Here is a 24,704-nt window from a genome sequence, read left to right on the forward strand (position 1 = left end):
CTGGATTCAGAAGGCTGCTTCTTTTGTAGTTTGTCGCCGGTGTGCAGCGCGGGTTCGGGCAGGGAAGCGGTTTGCATCGAGCAAAACGCGGAAAGAGTGGAGAGTAGATACCAGAGCACGCGTTACGTTCTTTTGCTGGTTGGTTGGAAGTTGCAGCGACGACGGCTGGTCCGTCTGACTGACCGGATGATCGGCGACGGTTCTGCTTGTCCTATTTAAGCTCGCGTGTCGCCGAGCACCTTCGGCGGCGATGGATGGAAATAAGTACTCCTAGGAAGCGGTGACATGTTCCTTTTTAGAGCTGCGTCTGACAAATGGCGGTGCCATTTGGAGGTCGCCTGCTGTCGCAGCTCTTCCGTTTCAGGCTCTTGTTTTCGTCATTGCTCCGTCGATCTCTGTCCCGTTGGGGAGCGGGACCCACGCGCTGCGGATACGCCGTCGGGCTCGACAGGATGACGCTGACGGTGAGTGCGTCGTGCGTGCGCCCCTCGCGCACGCACGCTCGCTCTGCTCCACTCGATATCGGCATCAGCGGCAGTATTGTATTCGCCTCACCGAAGCCGAAAACCAGAAACAATCCCACCACGAGCCCCACGAGCCTCGCTCCCGCTCCGCCGTGTCTTCAGCCTGCTAGCAGCTCGCCGCCTACGGGCCGGGGGATGAAGATGATGGAGGGCGCCGTGCTCTGCGCCGCCAACCACGCGCCGCTCACGCCCCTCTCTTTTCTGGAGCGCTCCGCGCTCGTCTACCCGGACCGCCCCGCCGTCGTCGCCGCCGCCGGCGACGCGCCGCCCCGGACGTGGCGGGAGACCCGGGCCCGCTGCCTCCGCCTCGCCGCCGCGCTCGCCGGCCTCGGCGTCCGGCGCCGCCACGTGGTACGTAAGATCCACACAGGAGCCCCAACTCTCTGTTGCTTGCTTGTTTGCTCCTCTTCCTTTCTTTTAGAGAGTCACAGTCACAGGGCAACTCTGTTCCATAGCATCAGCTCCTCTACTCTCCGTCGTCATCGCAGCAGTCAGCTGCACTTTGATTTTCCTCCAAAAATCGCCATCTTTCGTGTCCCGGATTGGTTCTGACTCGCTGCGATCGTCGAGTGGGTCTCTTCTGACCGGCTGTGCCTTGCGCCGTTTGATGGCAGGTCGCCGTGTTCGCGCAGAACGTCCCGGCGATGTGCGAGCTGCACTTCGCCGTGCCCATGGCGGGCGCCGTCATCTGCGCGCTCAACTCGCGCCTCGACGCCGCCATGGCCTCCGTCCTGCTGCGCCACTCGGAGGCCAGGGTCATCTTCGTCGACGCCGCGCTGCTCGGCGTCGCGCGGGAGGCCCTCCGCCTCCTGTCCGACGCCGGCGCCACGCCCCCCGTCGTCGTCCTCGTCAGAGAGCTCCTCCACGGCTGCGACGACGACGGATCAACACCTTCTTTATCCGGCACGACGGGCACCGAGCACGAGTACGAGGCTCTGGTGAGCGGGGGCGGGTCGCCGGAGTTCGCGGCCCGGTGGCCGGCGGACGAGAACGAGCCGATCGCGCTCAACTACACGTCGGGCACGACGTCGCGGCCCAAGGGCGTGATCTACACCCACCGCGGCGCGTACCTCAACAGCCTCGCCGCCGTGCTGCTCAACGACATGGCGTCCATGCCGGTGTACCTCTGGACGGTGCCCATGTTCCACTGCAACGGCTGGTGCATGGCGTGGGGCGTGGCGGCGCAGGGCGGCACCAACGTCTGCCTCCGCAAGGTCACCGGCGCGGCCATCTTCGACGCCGTGGCCCGCCACGGGGTCACCCACATGGGCGGCGCGCCCACGGTGCTGGGCATGATCGTGCACGCCGCGCCGGAGGAGAGGCGGCCGCTGCCGCCGGGGAGGAAGGTGGCCGTGATGACCGGCGGCGCGCCCCCGCCGCCGGCGGTGCTGTTCCGGATGGAGGAGCTCGGGTTCCTGGTGATCCACTCGTACGGGCTGACGGAGACGTACGGCCCGGCCACGGTGTGCACGTGGAAGCCCGAGTGGGACGCGCTGCCGGCGGGCGAGCGGGCGGCGATCAAGGCGCGGCAGGGGCTCCACCACCTGGGCCTGGAGGTGGACGTCAAGGACCCCGCCACCATGCGCAGCGTCCCCGCCGACGGGGCCACGATGGGGGAGGTGATGTTCCGGGGCAACACGGTGATGAGCGGGTACTACAAGGACGCGGCCGCCACGGCGGAGGCGCTCGCCGGCGGGTGGTTCCGGTCGGGCGACCTGGCGGTGCGGGTCCCCGGGGACGGGTACGTGAAGATCAGGGACCGGTCCAAGGACATCATCATCTCCGGCGGCGAGAACATCAGCACCATCGAGGTGGAGGCGGCGCTGTTCGCGCACCCGGCGGTGGCGGAGGCGGCCGTCGTGGGGCGGCCGGACGAGCACTGGGGGGAGACGCCGTGCGCGTTCGTGGTGGCCAAGAATGGGGAGAGGGTGGAGCCGGAGGAGGTGGTGGCGTTCTGCCGGGGCAGGCTGCCGCGGTACATGGCGCCGAGGACGGTGGTGGTCCTGGAGGAGCTGCCCAAGACGGCGACCGGCAAGGTGCAGAAGTTCGCGCTCCGGGACAAGGCCAAGGCCATGGGCAGCCTCTCCACCAGCAAGCTCTGAATTACTCTGCTCCTCCCCTAATCTGTTCTACGGTGATTGCAATCCATGTTTGGTTTGAAATGAATAATTGGAGTGAATCACAAAACGAATAATGATTCACAAATCTGTAAATATGGTGCCGGTAGCTTTTGTTCGGGCTTCATATTCGTATGTTATACCCGTGTTTCATTATCTTCATGATGATTTTTCTAGGCTTTTGGTTCGATATCCAGCCATCATTGTTTCTCTTTTTGATTTTTTTTAGGGAAAGCCATCATTGTTTCTGAAATGAGCCCTTCACCCAATGTCAAATGTTTTGGACTGACTACGTTCAGTCGATTGAAAATTTAATGATAAAAAAAAGGCATGTAGTACCATAACTAGTTACTGTAACATCACGTACATCAAAACAAAATGAGTCTACAATCTAATAAATAAAGTATTGCATGACATCATATATATGTTACTCTTTACTGTAGAGGTAGTGACATAGACCAATAACATATGCATGTCACTGGTCTAAGTTACTATCCATTGTGACTAGTCTAACTCGATCGCACGTGAAAAGAATCAAGGCGAGCAGGCCGGCCACTGTCACGCGCGATATTAATTCGCTACCGAGGAATTTGTACCCGCAGCGTTGAGCAGTGCACGGACACAACGTACGTACATATGTATCTGCACCAACACTGCTAGTTTTTTTTTTTTGAGATAAACAAACACTGCTAGCTAGCTTACCTTCCTCTTCCTCATTTCTTTTTTATCTTGGATCGGAGGACGGAGCCTTCAAACACATGCATGGATGCATTTCACGTACTCCACTGTACATGACTAGCTGCAAAAAAGTATCGCACATCACTTATCTGTACGCACATGCACTTCCTCCCATCGATCGATGGTAGCTAAATTAATGCATTTCAATCTAATAACAACCCATGCATGTTAGTCGATTGAAAATTAAATTTGGCTTAGTTGACTAACGCAAATTAAAAAAATAGTGAAAAAACCTCATACAATTTACACATAAATTGTACTTTTTTAACATGCAACAAAGCACACATAATAATTGAAAGAAAATAAAATATAACTAAAACTAAACCAAAATTTGCACACAATTTACAAAGAAATTGCACTTTTTAAATATGCAAGAGTAAGCACATAATAGTGTAATTTCTAAAAAATAAGTTTTCTAATAGAAAACAAATCAGTGGCTTTGATATTGCCCTTATAGAAATAATAATAAATAAAATAAAATAAATAACAAATTTTTCTAAGGAAGAATGAATTAGTGACATTGGTATTACCATTTAAGAAGAAGAAAAGAAAATAAAAAGTAATGACAAAATTTGCACAAAATTTATAAAAAAATTGCGTGTTTTATAATATGTAAGAATAAGTGTATAATAGTGCAATTTCCATGAAAAGGAAGTTTCCTTAGAAGAAATAGATTAATGGCTCTGTATTACCCTTAAAGAATAAACAAAATAAAATGAAAAGTAAAATAAATTCAAAATAATGAAGTTTTTGTAAGGAAGAATGAATTAGTGGCATTGTTATTACCCTTCCAGAAGAAAGAAAATGAAAATAATTGCACATAATTTACACATAAATTGCACTTTTCGTAATATGCGAGAATAAAACTTATTATAGTGAAATTTTTGCCAAAAGTAAATTTTCTAAGAAAGAATTAAAGAAGACAATAAACCAAAAACTATAAACTAAAACTAAATAAGAATGATGTTTTTTCACTATTTATTATAGTTTACACTCATTTGCGTAATACTTGTGTCTATACATTCATATAAAAACAACCCGACCAAAAAATAAATAAAAAGCAAAATAAAAAACACACACAAATGTCAAAAATTAATTTGAACCATATCTCATATCAATGGTACATCCCAACCTCACACATATGCACGACACACAACACACGTGCGCGCATAGAAAACTAACATGCAGAAAAAGAAAAGATAAAAAGAGGTGCAGCATGAAGGCATGGCACCGCATGTAGCCATGCATACAGCTAGTCAAAGGCAATCTTGCATGCATGCATGTTCGGAGTAAAAAGAAAATCGACTGAACCAAAACGAAAAAGTCAGGCGACTGTTATGTAGCTAAGCTGTTAGCCTTGTGCCTAACCTCAAGCAAGTTGCACCCCTACACCATCAACGAACCCCACAACCACCACCCCCTCAGAAACAAAATGAATAATGATAAAACTTGCACACAATATGTACAGAAATTATGTTTTTTTATAATATGCAAGAATAAACATATGTGAGTGGAACTTTTAAAAAAAGACGTTTTCTCAGAAGAAATGAATTAGTGGAGTTGACAATGCCCTTAAAGAAGAAAGAGAAAAATAGAAACAAAAAAATTAATAATAATGAAGTTTTCTATGCTAAAATGAATCACTGGCATTTAATATTACCCTTCAGGAAGAAAGAAAATAAGAAAAATCTGAACGTTGACAGTACCCTTTAAGAAGAAAGACAATAAAAAACAAGTAATGGCAATATTTGCACACAATTTACACAAAAATTGCACTTTGTTATAATATGCAAAAAATAAATGTATTATTGTTAAAGAAATAAAATGAAATTCAATTAAAATTAAAATGAAAACAAAATTATAAAATTTTCTAGGCAAGAATAAAACCATTTAAGAAGAAAGAAAATAAATCAAACACAAAATAATGAAATTTTTTAGGGAAGATTGAAACCTTTAAGAAGAAAGAAAATAAAAAAAAGAACAACAAAATGAAATAATGATGTTTTCTAGGGCAGAATGAAACCCTTTAAGAAGAAATAAAATAAAAAACAAAAACAAAATAATGAAGTTTTCTATGGAAGAATGAAACCCTTTAAGAAAACAAAATACTAAAGCTAAAACTAAAACAAAACAATAAAGTTTTCTATGTAAGAATGAATCCCTTTAAGAAGAAAGAAAATACAAAAAAAATGAAATAATGAATAGGGGAAAATGAAACCCCTTAAGAAGAAAGAAAATTAAAAAATAACTTGCACACAAGTATGCCTTGAAATTGCACTTCTGTAATATGCCAGAAATAAGCATATACGGTGCAATTTTTGCTCTCACTATAATATACACACATGGTGTATCATACTTGCGTGTATACTTACTTACAAACACAAAAATAAAAGTAATATTTTCTAAGAAGAAATGAAGTATAGTGAGATTGGTACCACCCTTTAAGAAGAAAGGAATTCAAAAATAATAATGATGCAATTTGCACACAAATTACTCATAAATTACAGTTTTTTAGTTATCTAAGAATAAACATATAATACTGAATTTTACATAAAAACAAAGTTTTTAAACAAGGAACGAATAAGTGGCATTGGTATTGTTCTTGAAAACATGAAATGAATTAAAAACTAAACATGGTAAAACAAATAAAGTTTTCTAAGAGGGAATAAATTAGCGACATTGGTATTACTCTTAAGAAGAAAGAAAATAAAGAAAAAACTTGCACACAACTTTGCAGTGAAATTGCACTTTTTGTAATATGCAATGAATACACATATAATAATGCAACTTTAGCAGTCTAGTATAATTTACACTCATATTGTATAGTTCTTTCGTGCATACATACATACAATAATAGAAAAATGTATTTAATTAGGAAAAAAATAGCACACAACAATTAGCATTGGTATTACCCTTAAAGAATAAAGGAAATAAAAAATAAAAAATCAAAAAATTAGCATAAAATGCACTTTTTATAATATGTAGAATAAATATATAAGAGTGGAGTTTCTGTGCTGTAATTTAATTTGTACATGTAGTACTTGCATGTATACATTCTCACGCACTCAACATCCGAAAATACACGTAAAGAAAAAAAACTCAACTGAAAAATAAAAAATCTGCACATGCAAAAAACAAAATCAAACACATGGAAAAACAGCATGCACGCATGAAATTCAGCCCAAGAACGAAATCGACTGACCAAAATAGGTGTCAATCAAATCCAAACAGCCCAATACCCCCAGCAAAACATGACAGAAAAAAGAAAAAGTACACAAATCTTAAAGCACAATCCAAGGGCCAGAAAGTTGATTGACCACAAGACAAAAATTTACCTGACTGAAATCTAGCTAAATTGCAAATGTTTGAATGCAAGTTTGCCATGCATGAAACACAATTTAGTCAAAGAAAAACAAGAAAAACTTAACAAGTAGGAGTATGTTTGTACAATTGACATGGTACGAAGAAAAATAAAAATTAAAGGCCATGCTACCTACATTTTTAAAAAAAAAAAACAAGCTAAGGAATTTTGTTATCCAGACAATCATGGTAACCTTTTTGGATTGGTGATGGGCGCATGGCAAAAGCAAGGGATTTTTGGTATTTGAAAAAAAAGTCAAATGTTGTTATATAAAAGAACACGGTACATTTTATAAAAATGTAAGTTTTGTCGTGATACATGTAGTGAATTTGCCATGGTACATTAAAAAGGAAGTTTGCCAATGTCCAATTTTTTTCCATGGTCCTGGAAAAAAACAAGTTTGTCATGGTTTGTTCGTGAATTAAAAATTCCCAGGGTCCATAAAAGTGTATCTGCCATGGCTCAATAACTATGATTAACATGCTCCATAAACTAATTTGTCATGGGTTCATAGAAAACAAAATTTGCCATGTTGCAAAAAATGAAGTCGCCACGTTATAATTAATAAAATTACCATAGTATAAATAATAAAATTACCATGGTATAAATAATAAAAATTGCCATGATACCCGCAAACAAAATATCATGGTCTAAAAAAAATTGCCATGCCTAATTAATGTATTTTTCCCATGGTCCTAAACTCTTAATAGTGAAATTGTCATTCTGCCTACAAAAACTACATTTGCTATGGTGCACAAAGTAAAAAAGATTGACATGATCCATATACAAATTGAATTTGTCATGATAAAAAGACTAATTTTTTCATGGTCCATATGAAACAAAATTTTCAAACATGCTTGTTACACTAACAAAAATATCTGCAGAAAAAAAAATCAGAACTTTTAAAGTTTATTTACCATTTATTTTTAAATTTACTGATCATTCGGAGAGCATATGCACCCAGAGCCGAAATAGCCACCCCGTTGTGTTCAATCTTTGTCAAGCATTGTAACCAAAATGAGTGAATTTACACTCTAAAATATATTTATATACATCCATATGTTGTAGTTCATTTGAAATGTCTAAAAAGACTTATATTTAGAAACGGAGGGAGTATGTTTGTACAATTAACATGGTACGAAGAAAAATAAAAAATAAATGCCATGCTACCTACAAATAAAATTAAAAATAACAAGTTAACGAATTTCGTTATCCAAACATTCATGGCAACTTTTTTGGATTGGTGATGGGTGCATGGCAAAAGCGAGGGATTTTTGGTATTTTAAAAAATGACAAATTTTGTTATATAAAAGAACACGGAACATTTTAGAAAAATATAAGTTTTGCCATGATACATTAAAAAAGAAGTTTGCCAATGTTCAATTTTTTTCATGGTCGTGGAAAAAAGAAGCGCCACCATGTGATATTGTAGCACCAATATAGTATATGCGATCGCCGACACAGAAATTTCTCCACATAAATATATTTTGGTTAGCGGGTAGCACGGAATGACACCACATAAATATATTTCTTCTTTGAGTAAAATACCGGCAATTTGCCTTGCAAAGCTTGAACAATTTTGAGAAAGAGGGATCGGCGCATTCGGTACCTTCTCCGGAAGAGGTGCGGTGGATACGTTGGATTCTCTGCGAAGTAGTCTTGCATCAACATCTCGTTTCCAAGATGACGATTCCGGGGAATGCAAAGACGCTCGACGGTCGATCCTCTCCTCCTCTTTCGGTTCTCGTCTTCGTGCTCCTTCGCGGCAAGTGCCATGACCAATGTTTGCTGCCGAAAGTTCCCAAGCATGGTCTCAACATCCGAGTTGTCCGAATCGGACGAATTGGAGAGCAAGAATTTCTCGCACGGGCTCAATTCCATCTACATGCGCACCGGCGCGTCAAATTAACTAAACCTAGATTGCAAAAATCACAACAAAACGCACTAACCGGTGGCGGACGCGGCGGGTGATCTCGGGAGGCGACGAGGAGGCGGGCACGACGGTGGTCGATCCCCGGCTGCGGCAGCGACGAGGGCGGCTCTTCTCGCCGGATCCGCGGGAGAGGGGGTGGGGGGCAGCGTCTCGGGGCGGGAGGGTGTGGGCGGCCCCGTGGACCGATTCTGCCTGCAGATTTTGCCGAAAATCGCCGGCGGGGGGCGGGCGGAAGCAAGGGCGGTCGGCGGCGGAAGGAGGGAGAAAACGCGCGGGCTGAAATGTCCCTCCCGCCAACTGCTTCTCTGTGATGCAGGGCACCGCCGCCGCGAAGGAAAAAACCCGCGTATTCCTGGATTGGGGTCAGGATTTTGCCGCGCCCCTCAAATTTTTTTGCGGACCGGAGCAAGATGCGGGGTCTGATCCGGCAGGTTTTTCTGCCCCTACCCGCATTTTGACGATTATTTTGCAGGTCAGGAAATGCAGGGTGTGCTAGAGTTGCTCTAAAGCACATACTTCTACTTCTACAGAGAGCATATGCTCCAGCCAAAATAGCCACACCGTTGTGTTCAATCTTTGTCAAGCATAGTAACCAAATGGTCCCCGATAATTGCAGTTGCTTTGCCAGGTTCCATCTCATTTGTCCTGTCTCCCTAGATTCCGAGTGTCTCGCTACTCCTTCCCATATATGCACGCACCTCGCGCGTGGTCACCGTGCGAAGTGCCGCTGCCAGAGTGCCGGCTACCAACCCCGTTGGCCCCGGCCGGAAGTGGAACCTAGGATACCGCGGCAGCCATCGATTTCATGGCGCCGGGAGAAGCAAACACGGCCACCACCGGCGGCCCGCGCCGCCGCCGCGTGCTGGTCTTCCCTATCCCGTACCAGGGCCACATCAACCCCATGTTCCAGCTCGCCGGCCTCCTCCACGAGCGCGGCTTTGCCGTCACCGTCTTCCACACCCACTTCAACGCCCCCGACCCGTCCCGCCACCCGACCTACGACTTCGTGCCCGTCCTCGACGGCTTGCCGGCGGGCAGCCCCGGCACGGTGGCGGCGACCGTCGAGCACATCTTCGCCATCAACAGCTCCTGCGAGGCGCCGTTCCGGGAGCGCCTGGCCGCCCTGCTGGAGGCTCCTGGCGGCAGGGACGAGGTCGCGTGCCTGGTCGCCGACGCGCACCTGCTGACCCTCATGGACGTGGCGCGGCAGCAGGGCGTGCCGGCGCTGGCGCTGCGCACCGGCAGCGCCGCCTGCTTCCGCAACTTCATGGCCACCCCGATGCTCTGCGACAAGGGCTACCTCCCGGCGAGCGCGGAGTCGCAGCTGGACGCGCTGGTGAGGGAGCTGCCGCCGTACCGCGTCCGGGACCTGATGGCCGTCACCGGCAGCCGCCACGAGCACGATCTGGTGTGCAAGCTGCTGGCCCGCGCCGTCGAGGCGGTGAGGACCTCGGCGGGGTTCATCCTCAACACCTTCGACGCGCTGGAGGCCGCCGACCTGGCGGCGACCCGGCGAGACCTCGCCGGCGTGCCGGTGTTCGACGTCGGCCCGCTCCACAAGCTCTCCCCGGCGTCGTCCAGCAGCCTCCTGCAGCAGGACCGCTCCTGCCTCGACTGGCTGGACGCGCAGGCCCCGGCGTCCGTGCTGTACATCAGCTTCGGCAGCCTGGCGAGCATGAGCGGCGAGGACCTGGCCGAGGCGGCGTGGGGCGTGGCCAACAGCGGCCAGCCGTTCCTGTGGGCGCTCCGGCCGGGGCTCGCCCGCGGGGCCGCCCTGCCCGACGGGTTCGCGGCGGCGACCGAAGGCCGTGGACTGGTGGTGGGCTGGGCGCCGCAGGAGGAGGTGCTGGCGCACGCGGGCGTGGGCGGGTTCTGGACGCACGGCGGGTGGAACTCGGCGCTGGAGGGCGCGTGCGGGGGCGTGCCCATGCTCTGCCGGCCCTGCTTCGGGGACCAGATGGGCAACGCGAGGTACGTGGAGCACGTGTGGCGCGCGGGCATCGCGCTGGACTGTGGCGGCGTGCTCGAGCGGGGCGCCGTGGAGGCGGCCGTCCGGCGGCTCATGCGGAGCGAGGAGGGGGATGAGATGAGGGGGCGAGCCCGGGAGCTCCGGAGCAGAGCGGCGGAGGCCATCGCCGAGGGTGGGTCGTCTCGCCGCAGCGTCGACAAGCTGGTGAACCACATCCTGTCGCTCTAGTAGAACTGTAGAAATGAGTTCAGAGTACTACCACGACTGCTTGTTTGTCTTGTATCCCCATCTGCAGTCCATGACTGACGGAAAACCGGGGATTCAGTGATTCAGTCACGAGCTGCAGCACTTAAAACTCAGAATCCTGTCGTGATCTCACCTACTGCAACATATAAGAAACTTATATATGCAACTTGGTGGTTCGTTGCAGGACAAACATTTCATTTTTCCATGATTACAAATACATACTCCCTCCGTTCCAAAATAGATGACCCAACTTTGTATTAACTTTGTACTAAAGTCGAGTCATCTATTTTGGAACGGATGGAGTAACAATTAGTGCTGATCCACAGGATTCAATGGTGAATTCTGATTTCCCCACAAACTGAACCAAAGAAAAAGAATAGAATAATTCACTGGTGCAGGCGAAGCAGCAAACCTTCGTAGAAAAGGGAGAGGGTATACCTAGAAATGATGAAATCAACCAGCACTGCCTTGCTAATTGAATAAAGGAAGATGCCGACTACTTTCTGAACAGAACAATGAGAGTCCCGAACAATGGGAGAATGGAGCTTCCCGTCTATGAACTAATCGCTAGACTATATCGTATCGAGCTCAAAGGTTTGTGCAACTTATCTATCAAGCCACACTTCTTTACTTCGAGATAGCGCATTCCAAGGCCTCTTTTGGTTCATAGGATAGGATTATCGCAGGAATAGGAATTTTATAGGAAATGAGATGGCATGTATGTCAAATCCTATGAGTACGAATAGGAAACGAGATGTCATTTGGTTGACATCAAAGGAATTTTTCCATTGAGTCTAGGTTTTTTTTAATTTTCCTATGAAATGTGGAGGATAGGAACCAATCCTATGTAGGAATAGGAATCTATTCCTATGAACCAAAGGGCTCTAAAGGAAAAAAATCCTATAAGAATCCTATCATATGAAATTCCTGCAAACCAAAGGAGGCTTTAAGCGAACTCAACATATGGTTAGATTTCTTGTGGTGAAACTAGCCCATTAGGTTTAAGTTCTACACTTGGCATTGGTGCTTGCATTTTTCCGGGTTTATTGCAGACTACGAGACGTCTACTAAATTTTGACTAAATATTTAATTGACAAAATATTAGTGCATGTCAACAAAAATTATATCGTTGGATTCGTATTTGAACATAGTTTTCAATGATTTAGTTTTCGTGACATGCATAAATATTTTGTTAGTTAAATTTATGGTTAAAATTTGACACAGATTATAATGAGGACCAATAAATAAGGACGGAGATAGTATGTGTGTACGTTCATAAGGGTGTATGTGTGCATGTAGTGGACATACTGTGTTCAAAAAAGTTGAGTAGTGCATCATATGTGTTAATCTACAATTCTTCTTGTCATGGAAAATTGGGATAACAAAAATCCTCTCCTCGGCTTCCATCAAATTTCGTTAGTCCTTTAGGGCATCCCCGCTCCATCCCTCATATCTTAATTCCCCCATCATATCCTTCATCTTTTAATTTTCTATTTTTTTCAAGAATTAAATTTTTGTTTGTCTACTCCGTCCTTTAGAACTTTTTTTTTTCAAATTCATCGAAACGTGTGCGCAAACCCAAACAAATGCACCACAACAACACCACATCATAATTCAACTATGAACATTGATAAACTTCATCCAATCCAACAAACAACTAAACCATGGGTTCTTCATTTGACCGGCCCCGACCATAGCATCAAGAGATATGTTCATCCATGCGTCGCACAAAGCAAATTCTTCTTCCGGCTGGTAGTTGCACGACCATTGAGCCCTTTTTTTTCTTTCATTTTTTGGGTCTACGGCTCCTCGTCCTCTCGACCTCTCCAACTTCATCCTCCACCACTACCTCGGCATTCCTTCTCATTTCTTGGCTATAGGGTATGGACGTGGCAATGCCGTCAAGGCCGAGGGTGTGGCTTGCGTCCAATTGCGACATCAACTGGCGAACCTCATCTGGTTTCATTCCTTCCATACAAAAGAAAAATAAAAGCCCACCAAGTTAAACATCACATCATTCATCATGCAATTGAGGAAAGTAAAAGCCTACCAAAATGAAAGCGTTCAATTTTTTTTGAAAAAAAGTCTCGAAAGAATTCCTTGTTTAACACACCGTTTTAAGTTTTGTTTCCTTGTTTGACACCAACAAACTTTTTCTTCCCTATCTACTACTCCCTCCGTCCCATAATGTAAGACGTTTTTTTTACACTAGTGTAGTGTCAAAAAAACGTCTTACATTATGGTACGGAGGGAGCAGCTTTAAGTCTAAATTTTATTTAACACCGCTAAGGCTTAAAACGAACGGAAGTGTTATAAATGCATAAAAATTAGGTGATGTGCTATACAAGGAAGAAAAGTATTTTCAGTGTTTTTTTTTTCTCGCGGAGGTCGATCCGGGCGTGCATTGGACCACCATTATCACCAAGGCCATTATCAAACTCGCAAAAAAGATTGCATGATGGCATCAAACCCAACCCAAATCCAAACCAACCCACATTGGATTTGAACTAACCTCGAAAAAAGGTTTAAAAAAAATTCCAGTGCGTGAGCTCTGGTGCGCACGAGCCCAACACGCTAACAGATTAGAAAAAGAACCGAAAGCCACTGCTAATGACCCCCCACTAATCCAAATACTAGTATAAATTTGACAAATTAATCCCCGCGAGTTAATCAAATTAATCCCCGCGACACAAGCGAGCGAGACAGAGACAGAGAGAGGCGGGCGCGAGGCAGAGCGGGGAGCGAGTCGGAGCGCGCGCGCGCGGGCGGATCGCCGGCGAGGGAGAAAGCTCAGCTCCGGCCGGCCGTGCGGAGGCAGCGGCGATGGCGCCCTCCGCGCCCCCGCCCCCGCCCCCCGCCCGCCGGCTCGTGGCCCTGGCCCTGGCCCTCGCCCTCGCCGCCCTCGTTTCCCCCGCCTCCGCCGCCAGGAAGATCCCGGCCTCCGTCACCCCGATCTCGCGGGACCTCTACCGCCCCAGGTACGCCGCGCGTCTCGTGGCTTCTTCCCCGCCTCGCGGGTTCCGGTAGCTCCTCTTTCCGTCTAGGCCGGCCTACACGGACGCGCCACCCGGCGGCCGGCGTCCGGCGCCTGGTCTGTCTCAGCTGGTAGCCCCTGGAATTGAGCATCTTCTTGTCGCTGTAGTCTAACGCGCCGGCTGCTGGTTGCAATGGGCGCGGGGTTCCGCTCTCCAACATCGGCTGCTAGTTGATTAGGGATCGACGCAGTATGGCAATTTTTTGTTAGTCCACCTTCAACAAGACACGTCTATCAGACTGTCACTGTCTGCAATCGCAACCCCTGACTGTCATTTTAGCTAGCCGACGGGAGCTACTGGCTATGGCTGGCTGTGCACAGCACCAGAGGTCACATGCCTCAACCTACTATGTCTATTGTATCAGTGCCAAGTTTAGTTCTTGCAGTTCTTACTTCATTGATCGATTTGGGGAAAAAAATGCCCTTTGTCCAGAAAAAAGAGAAGGCCGGGGGGGGGGGGGGGGGGGGTCTGTTTTGTTTGCCGCATTGACTTTTGCCAATTTTGCGTGCATTTATCTTTCTGTGCAACGCTTAGTGTTGGGTTAACTGGGTCTGTTTCTTTTTCTCCACAGTGATACCCTTCTGAGTGAGATCAAGGCCCTCGTTGCTCGGAATCCGGATAGGTTGACCGTGAGTGGCTTAACTGTCATTGTTCAGCTGTTGTTGGCCGGTTTGGTTCGGGATTAAGTGGCATTTTTACGCCGTCTTTTATTAACTGTTGCAGATGGATACAGTAAGAGCTAGTAACAAAGGGTATTCTGCGGAGATGCTCGTTGTTACTTTTAATCATGTGAAGAAAACCGTACATGATGGCTCGAAGATTAAAATCCTTCTGGTTAGTTCCCAACACCAACAGATATCTCTCAGCATTTCCCCCCAAACATAAGCTTCATTCTGCCCCAGTTAGTTAGCTTTAGCCTCTTGTATCATCCAACCAACGTCACGAGATCAAGCATGCTCAGTTCATCTGTTATGACCAGCATATTAGGGGCTTAGCCAAGTGGGTTATGGCCCAAGTATCTTAATCATTATTAGGGGCTTAGCCCAATTATCTTATCGTATTAGGATCGTTTGCTTAGGAGTCAAGTAAACCTCTCTATATAAGGAGAGGAGATGTATTAATCTAATCAAGCAAGAAGCAATCAATATTTGCTCGGCTTCCCTTAGGGAGCCGGGAGACCTAAACCCTAGCCGCCTCTTGCGTCCGCCGCCGTCGCACCAGCCGCAAGGACGGCGCCCAGCCGCCGGCCGTCGCGCAATCTCCTCCTCCCTCCTCCCTCCTTCCCTTACAGGCTACGCCCTAGACCGGGTAGAACCCTAGTTTCTACCAATTTGGTATCCAGAGACTCAGGTTCGATCATGTCGTCATCCCACCCACGCCGCCGCTGCCCATCATCACCACCGCCCCGATGACCATGGCCGGGTCCCCAACGCCGCCGGCCCCGATCACCTCCGCGCCGCCGTCAACGATCCCCGTCTTCACGCCGGAGGAGATGTCCAGCACCTTGCGGGACCTCGTGACGGCCGTCCAGGGCATCACCCTGTACCTGGCCGGCCCGCACGCCACCCCGCCGGCTGCGCTCCCCGCCTACAGCCATCCGGCGCTGCACTGGCCGATCCAGAACGCGTCTGGCCCGAGCAGGACGCCCCTGCTGCCGTTCCAGGCGGGACACACCAGCGGGCCCCCATCGCTGCTGCACCTACAGCCGCCCTCAGCCGCGGCCCAGCTCTGGCTGTCGTGGCCGTCCCAGGGCGCGCCTGCAATTGGCGGGACACCGCTGCTGCCGTTCCAGGCGGGGCACCACAGCGGGCTGCCACCGCCGCTGCTGCACCTGCAGCCACCCCCAGCCGCGGCTCCCCTCTGGCCGCAATGGCCCCCTACTGCCACCGCGACTACCGCCGCGTCCGCCCACTCTCCACAGCAGCCGCTGCAACTCCAGGCACCACCTCTGCCCAGCTCCGGACTGCCGTCACCGGCCGGCCTGCCGATACACCAGGTCCGGTTCCCGCCCTCCCCGTCGCCACTACCAGCTTGGGCAGCTGGGTCTTCGCCATCGCCAGTCTACACCACGGCTCCAGAGCAGCCGACCCCGTTTCCGCAGTTCGGCGGGCCATCCGGCTCCGCGGGTCCCTACCCGGAGTACTCCGACCAGGCGCCACCCGCCTCGCTGCTCCGCACCTCCGAGCCAGCTCAACACGGCACTCCGACCCAGACACCGCCGCGGTTCGCCAAGATCGACTTCGCCACCTATGACGGCACGAAGGACCCCCTCAACTGGCTCAACCAGTGCGACCAGTTCTTTCGCGGGCAGCGCACCCTCGCCTCGGAGCGCACCTGGCTCGCCTCTTACCACCTCCGTGGCGCGGCACAGACCTGGTACTACGCCCTTGAGCAGGACAAGGGCAGCATGCCCCCTTGGGAGCGCTTCCGCGAGCTCTGCCTCCTTCGTTTTGGGCCCCCGATCCGCGGGAGCCGCCTGGCAGAGCTAGGCCGCCTTCCCTTCACCTCCACGGTGTAGGACTTCGCCGACCGTTTCCAGGCCCTGGCATGCCACGCGTCGGGCGTGACGGCGCAGCAGCGGGCCGACCCTTTTGTCGGTGGACTTCCGGATCACATTCGCGTGGACGTGGAGCTTCGGGGACCCCAGGATCTCCAGACGGCCATGTACTACGCCCGCATATTATGGGCTTAGCCAAGTGGGTTATGGCCCAAGTATCTTAATCATTATTAGGGGCTTAGCCCAATTATCTTATCGTATTAGGATCGTTTGCTTAGGAGTCAAGTAAACCTCTCTATATAAGGAGAGGAGATGTATCAATCTAATCAAGCAAGAAGCAATCAATATTTGCTCGGCTTCCCTTAGGGAGCCGGGAGACCTAAACCCTAGCCGCCTCTTGCGTCCGCCGCCGTCGCACCAGCCGCAAGGACGGCGCCCAGCCGCCGGCCGCCGCGCAATCTCCTCCTCCCTCCTCCCTCCTTCCTTACAGGCTACGCCCTAGACCGAGTAGAACCCTAGTTTCTACCATCATCCATCTTGTTCGCAACTCCCTCGCCTTGGTGGTGTAGTGGGCAGTGGCCTCACAACATAACGAAAACACAATTATGTCTTTCAATACGTTTTGGCACGTTATTTTGCAAATTAGATTATTGATGCCTTGTGGTTTTGACAGAAGGTTCATTGTCTTCCAGAGCTTTGGGCAGCATGGCAGAGAACTTATTACCTCTGAACTTGCATTAAGTCTGCTCTACATTTTGACGGAGAAGCGCAAAATTGCCGGTGTGGATCTATCATCCTTTGAGAAGATTCTGGAGCACCTTGTGATCAAAGTTAGTACGTCTGCAACTTATTTTATATCTTCAGTCCTTGGCATGCATAATTAGTAAGAGATTTATGGGAAGCAATTCTGCTCGCTGTTCTGCTATTCACTGCACCGAATTAGTATAGTTTTGAGGGTGATCTGCTCTTTGAAAAAGTACTCTAGATATTGAAATATCAGGTTCATTTCTTTTCGAAGTTGTTCTTATAGATGCTCTCTGAAATCAAACTATACTTTGATCTACTCGCATTGTTCAAATGTTAGTGCACTAGGGATCTTTTACATATGTTATTCCTGCACTCTGTAAGCATTATTATTCACTCAAAGTTATACCCATGACAAATTCACAGTATTATTTAATATGTTTATGAAGTATGTTTCCCTCAAGTGCTTTTGTATGGATTACAAATTCAAAATCATGGTTTTCTTAGTAGAAATAATCATGATTATTGCGGATCCTGTTATCCTAGTTTAAAGAAGGAAAAATGTGGTCACATGCTGTTCTTTACCTTCATTCATATTTGTCTGCCTTCTCCCCCATCCACCTCTTTCCCGTGTTATTACTTCTGTTCACATTAGTAATAGGTCTCTCGAACTCAGGAGGTATAGTGGTTTCTAAAGTTGCCTTTAATCTTTTTAGGTGGTGCCAATTGAAAATTTTAATGGCCGTAAGCGCGTTGAAGCAGGGGAGATTTGTGATAGGAGAAATGGTGATTGTCTTTTTCTTAAAAATCCATCACGTGAAGCAGTTTATGCGCCAACTATTTAATCTCTTATTTCTTCACACAGGAAGAGGAGTTGATCTTAACAGAAATTGGAGCGTTGATTGGGGAAAGAAGGAAAAGGTTTGTGTCTCAGTGGTTTATCATCGTGCACCAGGAAAACTTGACTCTTTTTGAGTTCAACTATATATTGATTCTATTGAAATGCATCTTACTCCGTCCGTTCGGAAATACTTGTCTTAGAAATGGTTGTATCTAGAACTAAAACAAGTCTAGATACAACCATTTCTAGGACAAGTATTTCCGAACGGAGGGAGTAGTAAGCTTGAACGATTGAAGTCTTTTATGTTAACTTCCACAGTTTATGGTTTCTTTTTGTGTGATATTACTTAGCGAACCTGTGTAATTTATAGCCAATAATATAGCATTGCCCTAAAAGAGTTAGGTTGATTAACATCCAGGAACAACTGAAGTTGAATTAAAGGTCAGATTTTTGCAGATCTGGAGTGGATAGACCAAGTATAGCTATGGTCCTTTATTGTTACCATGTATGTTCTTATTGTCATGTTGGGCAACCAGAATTTTCTAAACTTGTGTACACTTTGAGCAAGTGCACCTTTATCTTTTTACCATGCATGTTCTTTGTTGGTTGATTGATCAGAGTTTACTTTAGTGGACAGCATCAATCTTATGCACTACATTTATACATTTTTGCTTGTATTACAGGATTATAACCCATTTGAGGAGGATCCTGGTACTGCTCCTTTCAGTGAACCTGAGGCCCAGATCATGCAAGAACTATCCAAGTCATTTAAACCGCATATCTGGGTGAATGTGCATTCTGGAATGGAGGTAATGCAGCTCTTGCGTTCTGCAGCTATAACATAAAGTTTGATCAATTGTTCATCAAGCGGAGGGAGGGGCCTAACATATAACTGTCTTTAGTAGCAATCTCATGTGTAGTTCCACACAGTGGTATTGAAACCTAGAGAAATAAGTTTTGGTCAATGCCTATTGCTTTTACACATTCTCTCATTCTTCTGTTCAACTACAGGCATTATTTATGCCATATGACCACAAGAATACTACACCAGATGGAGCGCCTTCTCACTTGATGAGGTCAGTTTTAGAGAATGTGAACCATCGCAATTTCCAAGACAGCTGCCTAGTTGGATCAGGTGGTGGAGCTGTAGGGTATGTAACATCTGACAAGTTGCTCAAGTTATGTGAATCGAAGAGGGTTATTATTCTAGCCTTCAACGAAGGAAATGTACTAATGCTTTTTTATCCCATCACTTGCTAGGTACCTTGCACATGGGACTACAACTGATTATCTGTATGACATTGCGAAGGTGCCAATGCCTTTCACATTTGAGGTAAGTTCATCTGTTGTCTCTGTTGCGACTATTATGAACTTGTATTGACATAACATGACTCATCACTTTGCTGGTATTCAGATATATGGAGACGAGAAAGCATCCACCGATGACTGCTTCAAAATGTTCAACCCTGTTGACAAGATAACATTTGATGTACGCAAATCTAGGATCTGCACATCTAGTCATGTACATAGTTTTTTTTGGCCATATGTCTGACAGCACAGTTTTCCTTTCCAGAGAGTCATTAACAAGTGGTGCATGGCGTTTCTCATACTTTTCGAGGAAGGGCTGCGAACCCTACCCGACGATCAAGTAGTATCCCAAGGAGCACTGGATAACTGGGTCCCTATGGGAGGAGAGATTTTGGAGAGAAATATGGACCAAAAGAGCGGCGGTGAAAATGGGAAACTTGAAGGCCTTGACCTCGGAATGCAGGAGCTAAAAACCTACTTTAGGTTATTTATGCTATCGACTTTCCTGCTGATGTTCATGTTCTGCTCGAGGATATCAAAAAACAGGAGCAGAGACTCAGGTAACATTTGAATCCCACGGGCGAATCAATTGGAGCTAGGCTATTCAGCTCAGTATGGGTTGGCAATGGTGCTCATGGTTTATTGCCGCAGATGAACAAAGTACAGCATGAATCATTCCAACAAAAGTCCGTTTTCGGGGGCAACTTTGGAGGCACGGCGACAGGAGATGACAAGGATGGTAGAATCAGAATGGTGTTTTGCAGCCTCTGCTTAGATGCTAGATGTATGTCAAGAGTGATCTGTTTGTCTTCGACGAGTCATAAATGTAAGTTGTAGAGCTGTTGATATCTGTTCGTGGTGATGAATAGGTAGAATCAGAATGGTATGTGCGCCTTTCGTAGGTTGCTGGTTTTTTGACACAATTGTGAATCTAACATTCAATCGTCGACTTATTGTGATATGACTGAAAGTAGCATTTCACTGTGGACTTACTTTGACACGATTGAATGTGATATTCCATTACCAACATATCATGAGTTTCTTCACTGAAATGTTGAACTGCGGTCTAATTCTTATTTATTATGAGTTTTTTTTTGGTTAATATGCACTAAACTGTTTAGAATGTGATATTCCATTACCAACATATCATGAGTTTCTTCACTGAAATGTTGAACTGCGGTCTAATTCTTATTTATTATGAGTTTTTTTTTGTTAATATGCACTAAACTGTTTAGACTGATCATATGAAAATAGTATTGTTATGAAATGCCATTTTTTATGGTTTTAGTTAATATGTACTGCATTTGAGATCACTCAAAATTTCTTACTTATATTGACCGCGTCTCATCCAATCGTAACATGTATTCCTAAGCAGAGGGTGTACGTTATTGACTGTAATACAGCACAGCAAAGTAAAGGAGAAGTATGAACTCATATACTGCAGACATACAAAAGTCTGAACTTTTTCATTTCAACCCGATAAGGGCACATGTGGCATACATATTTCCCATTTCTCGCCGAAGTGATGGCGAAGCGGAAGTAACCATACTATCTTTGAAAGAACTGCACACTTGAAACTGATTTGAGTTGGGCAGAGGTTACAGATACTTGATGAGGAGCCAGACAATAACCACAAGCATCACTATACCGACGGTGGACAGCAGCATGGACATGCAGGAGCAGCCGCCCTTGGCGCGCTTGTTCAGGACCGCAAGCCTCTTTTGCACTCGCTGCATGAGAAAGGGTTTTGAGTCAAAATTCAATTCGTGCAAAGCATGAAATGTATTACTACCTCCGTGGAGGAGGTAGCATCAATCAGCGTTGAAAATTCCTTCGAGGTCATCCACATGATGGGTCTGAAATACAACCTGAAGACGCGAGTTTGTACCATCCACATGATCATCTAGGTCATCCTGCAATCATGAAGATAGGCCAGTGAGCACAGAGTCTAGAGAGCAAAGAAACAAGTGGCATTGCAGTAAGAAACTAACAATCAGTCTTGCGTGCAGGTCAAGTTCCTCATTGACTGCTAACGCAATATGTTTTGTGCTCAGCACCGTCTGTTCCAGCTTCTCAAGACCCTCATCTTGTTCTGCAAATTGCAAATTGTCGTAGCAGACAGTATCAATGAATTAGGCAACTGTCAATTGTTCATCACTCTTGTGAATTGCTAATATTTTTAGCCAACTGTAGATATACAGCCACGTGGAATATGGAATGCGTTTTTCGTCACAAATAGTTCTTCATATATTTTGAGTAGAAATGCAACATTTTAAGAAGTTCGCCATTTTCTTTCGAAACAAAGCAACTGAATGAATCCTAATAGAGAAATCAGAATATATGCAAGGGCCACTGGTAACTTCTGAGTTTGTATGTTTGACACCAGAAACTCAAGCCAATGAAATGGAGAGGAGAGGAATGGATTTGGCATGTCCACTGTGAGGCAAAGGAGGAACAGCAATGTCTTGTTTGACTGTTTGACCAGTCATAAAGACAACACTTCAAACTAAACATCACCCTAAACACCTCCCCACATGTCACGACCACATTGACGTATCTGCCTGAGGGTGGTCGAAATGGAAGGCGACAGGCCAGCCATCACATCGAGTAACCAACCACTCTGACATCAGCACAACACTTCATTGTCACAGCGGCGTGAATAGTAAGTCATACATACATCAATACCTTTCATGATTTGCCTCTGAAGGCCAACAATCCCTTGGTTATCCAACCCGGCTACTCTGCTCATGTCATCAGCAGCTTTCTTACTCTGACCAAGCAAATCCTCCCTGAATTGTGAGAAATCACATGTGTAATACATATAAGAAATTTAATCAATATGCACCTGAAAAGATTTTAACAACGATAAAGCATTGACGAGCCTTCTTTTAAAAAGATTAATCACATCGGTGGCAATGGTTACCAAAATGCAGAACACACCTGTTGGCAAAGGTCGACATGTTGAAACTCTCTGCCATCTGTTTTGCTCTAGATTTCAAATTTGAAAGCGTGTCTCGGCGCTTATTCAGCTCCTTGTCCGTGCTGCACAACATGGAAGATCCCTTATAAGTGGATATTTCTTTTAAATAACAGATATACATTTTGAAATGTATCAAGAGAAGTTATTGTGTAGCAGCATACACAGGAAAGATATCTCGATGCCATGAAGAAGTGATTGTGACAATTGATAAATTGGTGCTGGTGTCTGTACAAAAGCAACCAGCACACACCATATATCACGCATACCATCACAGAGAACATGCATATTAACAGGGCAAAACTACTCCAAACGTTATCTCGTGAGAAATGAATCAGCACACATGTATGAAGGTACTTCGTACCACTGTGAACAAGAGATAAGATGATCTCAACTTCTCAAGGCATTTCCACTTTCTCTCTGTAACTACCCTCTGACCCACGCAGGCGAAGCACAATTGGTGTAAAGCGTACACGGCATCGCCAATTGTGAAACGGTGGGAAACTAGCTGAATTTTGATCCTAGGGTTACGCTGAAATGGTATCGACAGCATTTATACAAGTTCACTAGGTTCCTACATCATCACAGTATCTTTTCTTGTTAACGCGTGTTGAATTCTCAGACAAAAAGCTGAATGGATCTGCAGGGGGTGGCTAGCTAGGTCAAACGACGCCGCAATCGACCACCAATCAATTAAATCATCCCTCCTCCATGCATTTCGGAGCTGGCAATCAGGAAAAAAGAAAGATGCGCTAGGGTGAGCGAGCGAGGGAGCGAAACGTACATGGATTTGGGGGGAAGCCTGGCCAGCATCCCCTCGAGGCTGTCCAGCCTGGTCCCGAGGATGGTGATCTTGCGGCGGATGGCGGAGGTGTGGCGCATGACCTCGGGCCCGGACTGCGGGAGCGCCGCACGGTCGGCGACCATGGAGGCGACGTCGTCGGCCAGCCGCGCCGCCTCGCCGTACTCCCGCACCCACGGATCCGCGGACGACGCCATCGCCGGGAGGGAGATGGACCCTATCGGCTCGTCGGGGGCGGCGGAGCGGGGCCGAGCAGGGGAGCTCGATGGATGGGACGGCCGGCGAGACTGCTCCGGTTCGGCCGCGTCGCCGGCTGGTTGCTCGATTTGCTCCGCGGCGGCGATGCTTTCTTTCTTTTCTCTTCCCCACTTTTGGCTTTTGGCGTGTGATTTGTGGTTGGTGGTTTTCTTCGCCGTGCCTTTGACGGAGCGTAGCTGCGGGGAAGAAGGGATTAGACGCCGGGTCTCCGTTCGGAATTACTTCTCTTGAAAATAGATATATTTAGAACTAAAATATATCTAGATATATTCATTTATGCGACAAGTAATTCCGAATGAAGGGAGTATAGTTTAATTAATTGTGACTTTTTTATTATTTTCTGTGGATGAGGCATTGCCCTCTCCTGGGGTGGGCACTAGGTGCAAGCTACCAACGGCCCACCCACACTTTCTTTTTCAAATAAGCCTCTCCCAATTCCGCTCCAACACTAACACTATGATGGAGCGGTGAGGTCGGCAACATAAGGGCATCTCCAAAGCGGACCCATAAACCTCCCGCAACCGTCTGAATCGGGTTGTTCAGACCGCGGAAACCATCCAACACCGACATGTATCGGTCCACGGAGCGGTCTGGACGTGATTTCTCCCGCAAACCAACGTGGGAAAGGTTTGTGGGAGTCCGCACCGCTCCAAACCCGCTTCTAACCACCTGGCCCACCAACAACCCGTCACCTGCCCCTCCCGCGCTTTCCTTCCGATGCACGCGTCGCTTATCGCGCCGCATTCATATCGGCCGAGGCGGCATTAATGTCGCGATGTGACCGGAGAGAGGGAAGGCGGCGCTGACCGACGCGACCTCTCGGCAGCCGCCGCTTCAATGGGGACGTAGGTTCCCGAGGAACCAACTTCGATCGCTGCGCCACATCGAAGCGGCTGACGGGCCCTTCGCCTGGTCCTCGTCGCGGCTATTTAAGACGTGCGCCGAATTTGTCAAGTTAGTTTTCATCATGCTTATATGATCGCGTTCGTTACTTTGATAATTTGATATGTGGGTGGACCGGTGCTCGAGTATTGTCCTTCCATGGACAAGCCTCCCATTTATGATTAACCCCTCTCGCAAGCATCCGCAACTACGAAAGAAGATTAAGATAAATCTAACCATAGCCTGAAACATGTGGATCCAAATTAGCCCCTTAGAAGCAACGCATAAACTAGGATTTAAACTTCTGTCACTCTAGCAACCCATCATGTACTTATTACTTCTCAATGCCTTCCCCTAGACCCAAATCATGGTGAAGTGGCATGTAGTCGACGTTCACATAACACCACTAGAGGAAAGACAACATACATCTCATCAAAATATCGAACGAATACCAAATTCACATGATTTCTTA

General features: G+C 47.1%; 4 protein-coding genes across 5 annotated transcripts; 3 read left to right on the forward strand and 1 right to left on the reverse strand.

Moving 5' to 3' along the window:
- The first annotated feature begins 68 nt into the window (after positions 1 to 68).
- On the forward strand, positions 69 to 2,817 carry LOC125512376 (butanoate--CoA ligase AAE1-like). The gene is made up of 2 exons (XM_048677467.1): positions 69 to 875; positions 1,139 to 2,817. The coding sequence occupies exons 1-2, from the start codon at positions 315 to 317 to the stop codon at positions 2,624 to 2,626; spliced, it is 2,049 nt and encodes a 682-aa protein (XP_048533424.1). The 5' UTR covers positions 69 to 314; the 3' UTR covers positions 2,627 to 2,817.
- A 6,411-nt stretch (positions 2,818 to 9,228) lies between these two features.
- Positions 9,229 to 11,062, forward strand: LOC125516317 (DIMBOA UDP-glucosyltransferase BX8-like). Its single transcript, XM_048681797.1, has one exon. The coding sequence runs from the start codon at positions 9,479 to 9,481 to the stop codon at positions 10,868 to 10,870; it is 1,392 nt and encodes a 463-aa protein (XP_048537754.1). The 5' UTR covers positions 9,229 to 9,478; the 3' UTR covers positions 10,871 to 11,062.
- Positions 11,063 to 13,566: 2,504 nt separating this feature from the next.
- LOC125517484 (zinc carboxypeptidase) lies at positions 13,567 to 20,342 on the forward strand. Of its 2 annotated transcripts, XM_048682686.1 has the most exons (12): positions 13,568 to 13,866; positions 14,495 to 14,552; positions 14,647 to 14,757; positions 17,113 to 17,250; positions 17,881 to 17,950; positions 18,030 to 18,085; positions 18,689 to 18,814; positions 19,017 to 19,156; positions 19,266 to 19,338; positions 19,420 to 19,494; positions 19,579 to 19,873; positions 19,965 to 20,342. In XM_048682686.1, exons 1-12 carry the CDS (start codon positions 13,712 to 13,714, stop codon positions 19,982 to 19,984), a joined length of 1,317 nt encoding a protein of 438 aa, XP_048538643.1. In that variant the 5' UTR covers positions 13,568 to 13,711; the 3' UTR covers positions 19,985 to 20,342. The 2 variants fall into 2 exon arrangements, with proteins under 2 accessions (XP_048538644.1, XP_048538643.1); XM_048682687.1 differs by lacking the exons at positions 14,495 to 14,552; positions 14,647 to 14,757 and having other exon boundaries at positions 13,567 to 13,866; positions 17,094 to 17,250.
- A 418-nt stretch (positions 20,343 to 20,760) lies between these two features.
- LOC125517485 (syntaxin-51-like) lies at positions 20,761 to 23,516 on the reverse strand. Its single transcript, XM_048682689.1, has 6 exons — positions 23,075 to 23,516; positions 22,254 to 22,355; positions 21,999 to 22,102; positions 21,305 to 21,405; positions 21,182 to 21,226; positions 20,761 to 21,043 (listed from the first exon to the last, which is right to left on the reverse strand). The coding sequence occupies exons 1-6, from the start codon at positions 23,287 to 23,289 to the stop codon at positions 20,912 to 20,914; spliced, it is 699 nt and encodes a 232-aa protein (XP_048538646.1). The 5' UTR covers positions 23,290 to 23,516; the 3' UTR covers positions 20,761 to 20,911.
- Between the last annotated feature and the right edge of the window lie 1,188 nt (positions 23,517 to 24,704).

Source organism: Triticum urartu, chromosome 6 (assembly GCF_003073215.2).
Source record: "Triticum urartu cultivar G1812 chromosome 6, Tu2.1, whole genome shotgun sequence".
NCBI lineage: Eukaryota > Viridiplantae > Streptophyta > Magnoliopsida > Poales > Poaceae > Triticum > Triticum urartu.

Coding starts and splice junctions, on each gene's coding strand:
- LOC125512376 (XM_048677467.1), top strand. CDS start 315: ATGGCGGTGCCATTTGGAGGTCGCCTGCTGTCGCAGCTCTTCCGTTTC. Junction 876..1,138: donor GCGTCCGGCGCCGCCACGTG/GTACGTAAGATC, acceptor GTTTGATGGCAG/GTCGCCGTGTTCGCGCAGAA.
- LOC125516317 (XM_048681797.1), top strand. CDS start 9,479: ATGGCGCCGGGAGAAGCAAACACGGCCACCACCGGCGGCCCGCGCCGC.
- LOC125517484 (XM_048682686.1), top strand. CDS start 13,712: ATGGCGCCCTCCGCGCCCCCGCCCCCGCCCCCCGCCCGCCGGCTCGTG. Junction 17,951..18,029: donor GATTTGTGATAGGAGAAATG/GTGATTGTCTTT, acceptor TTCTTCACACAG/GAAGAGGAGTTGATCTTAAC. Junction 19,157..19,265: donor TCAGGTGGTGGAGCTGTAGG/GTATGTAACATC, acceptor ATCACTTGCTAG/GTACCTTGCACATGGGACTA.
- LOC125517485 (XM_048682689.1), bottom strand. CDS start 23,289: ATGGCGTCGTCCGCGGATCCGTGGGTGCGGGAGTACGGCGAGGCGGCG. Junction 21,406..21,998: donor TCAGAGGCAAATCATGAAAG/GTATTGATGTAT, acceptor TGCAATTTGCAG/AACAAGATGAGGGTCTTGAG. Junction 21,044..21,181: donor GTACAAACTCGCGTCTTCAG/GTTGTATTTCAG, acceptor TTTCTCATGCAG/CGAGTGCAAAAGAGGCTTGC.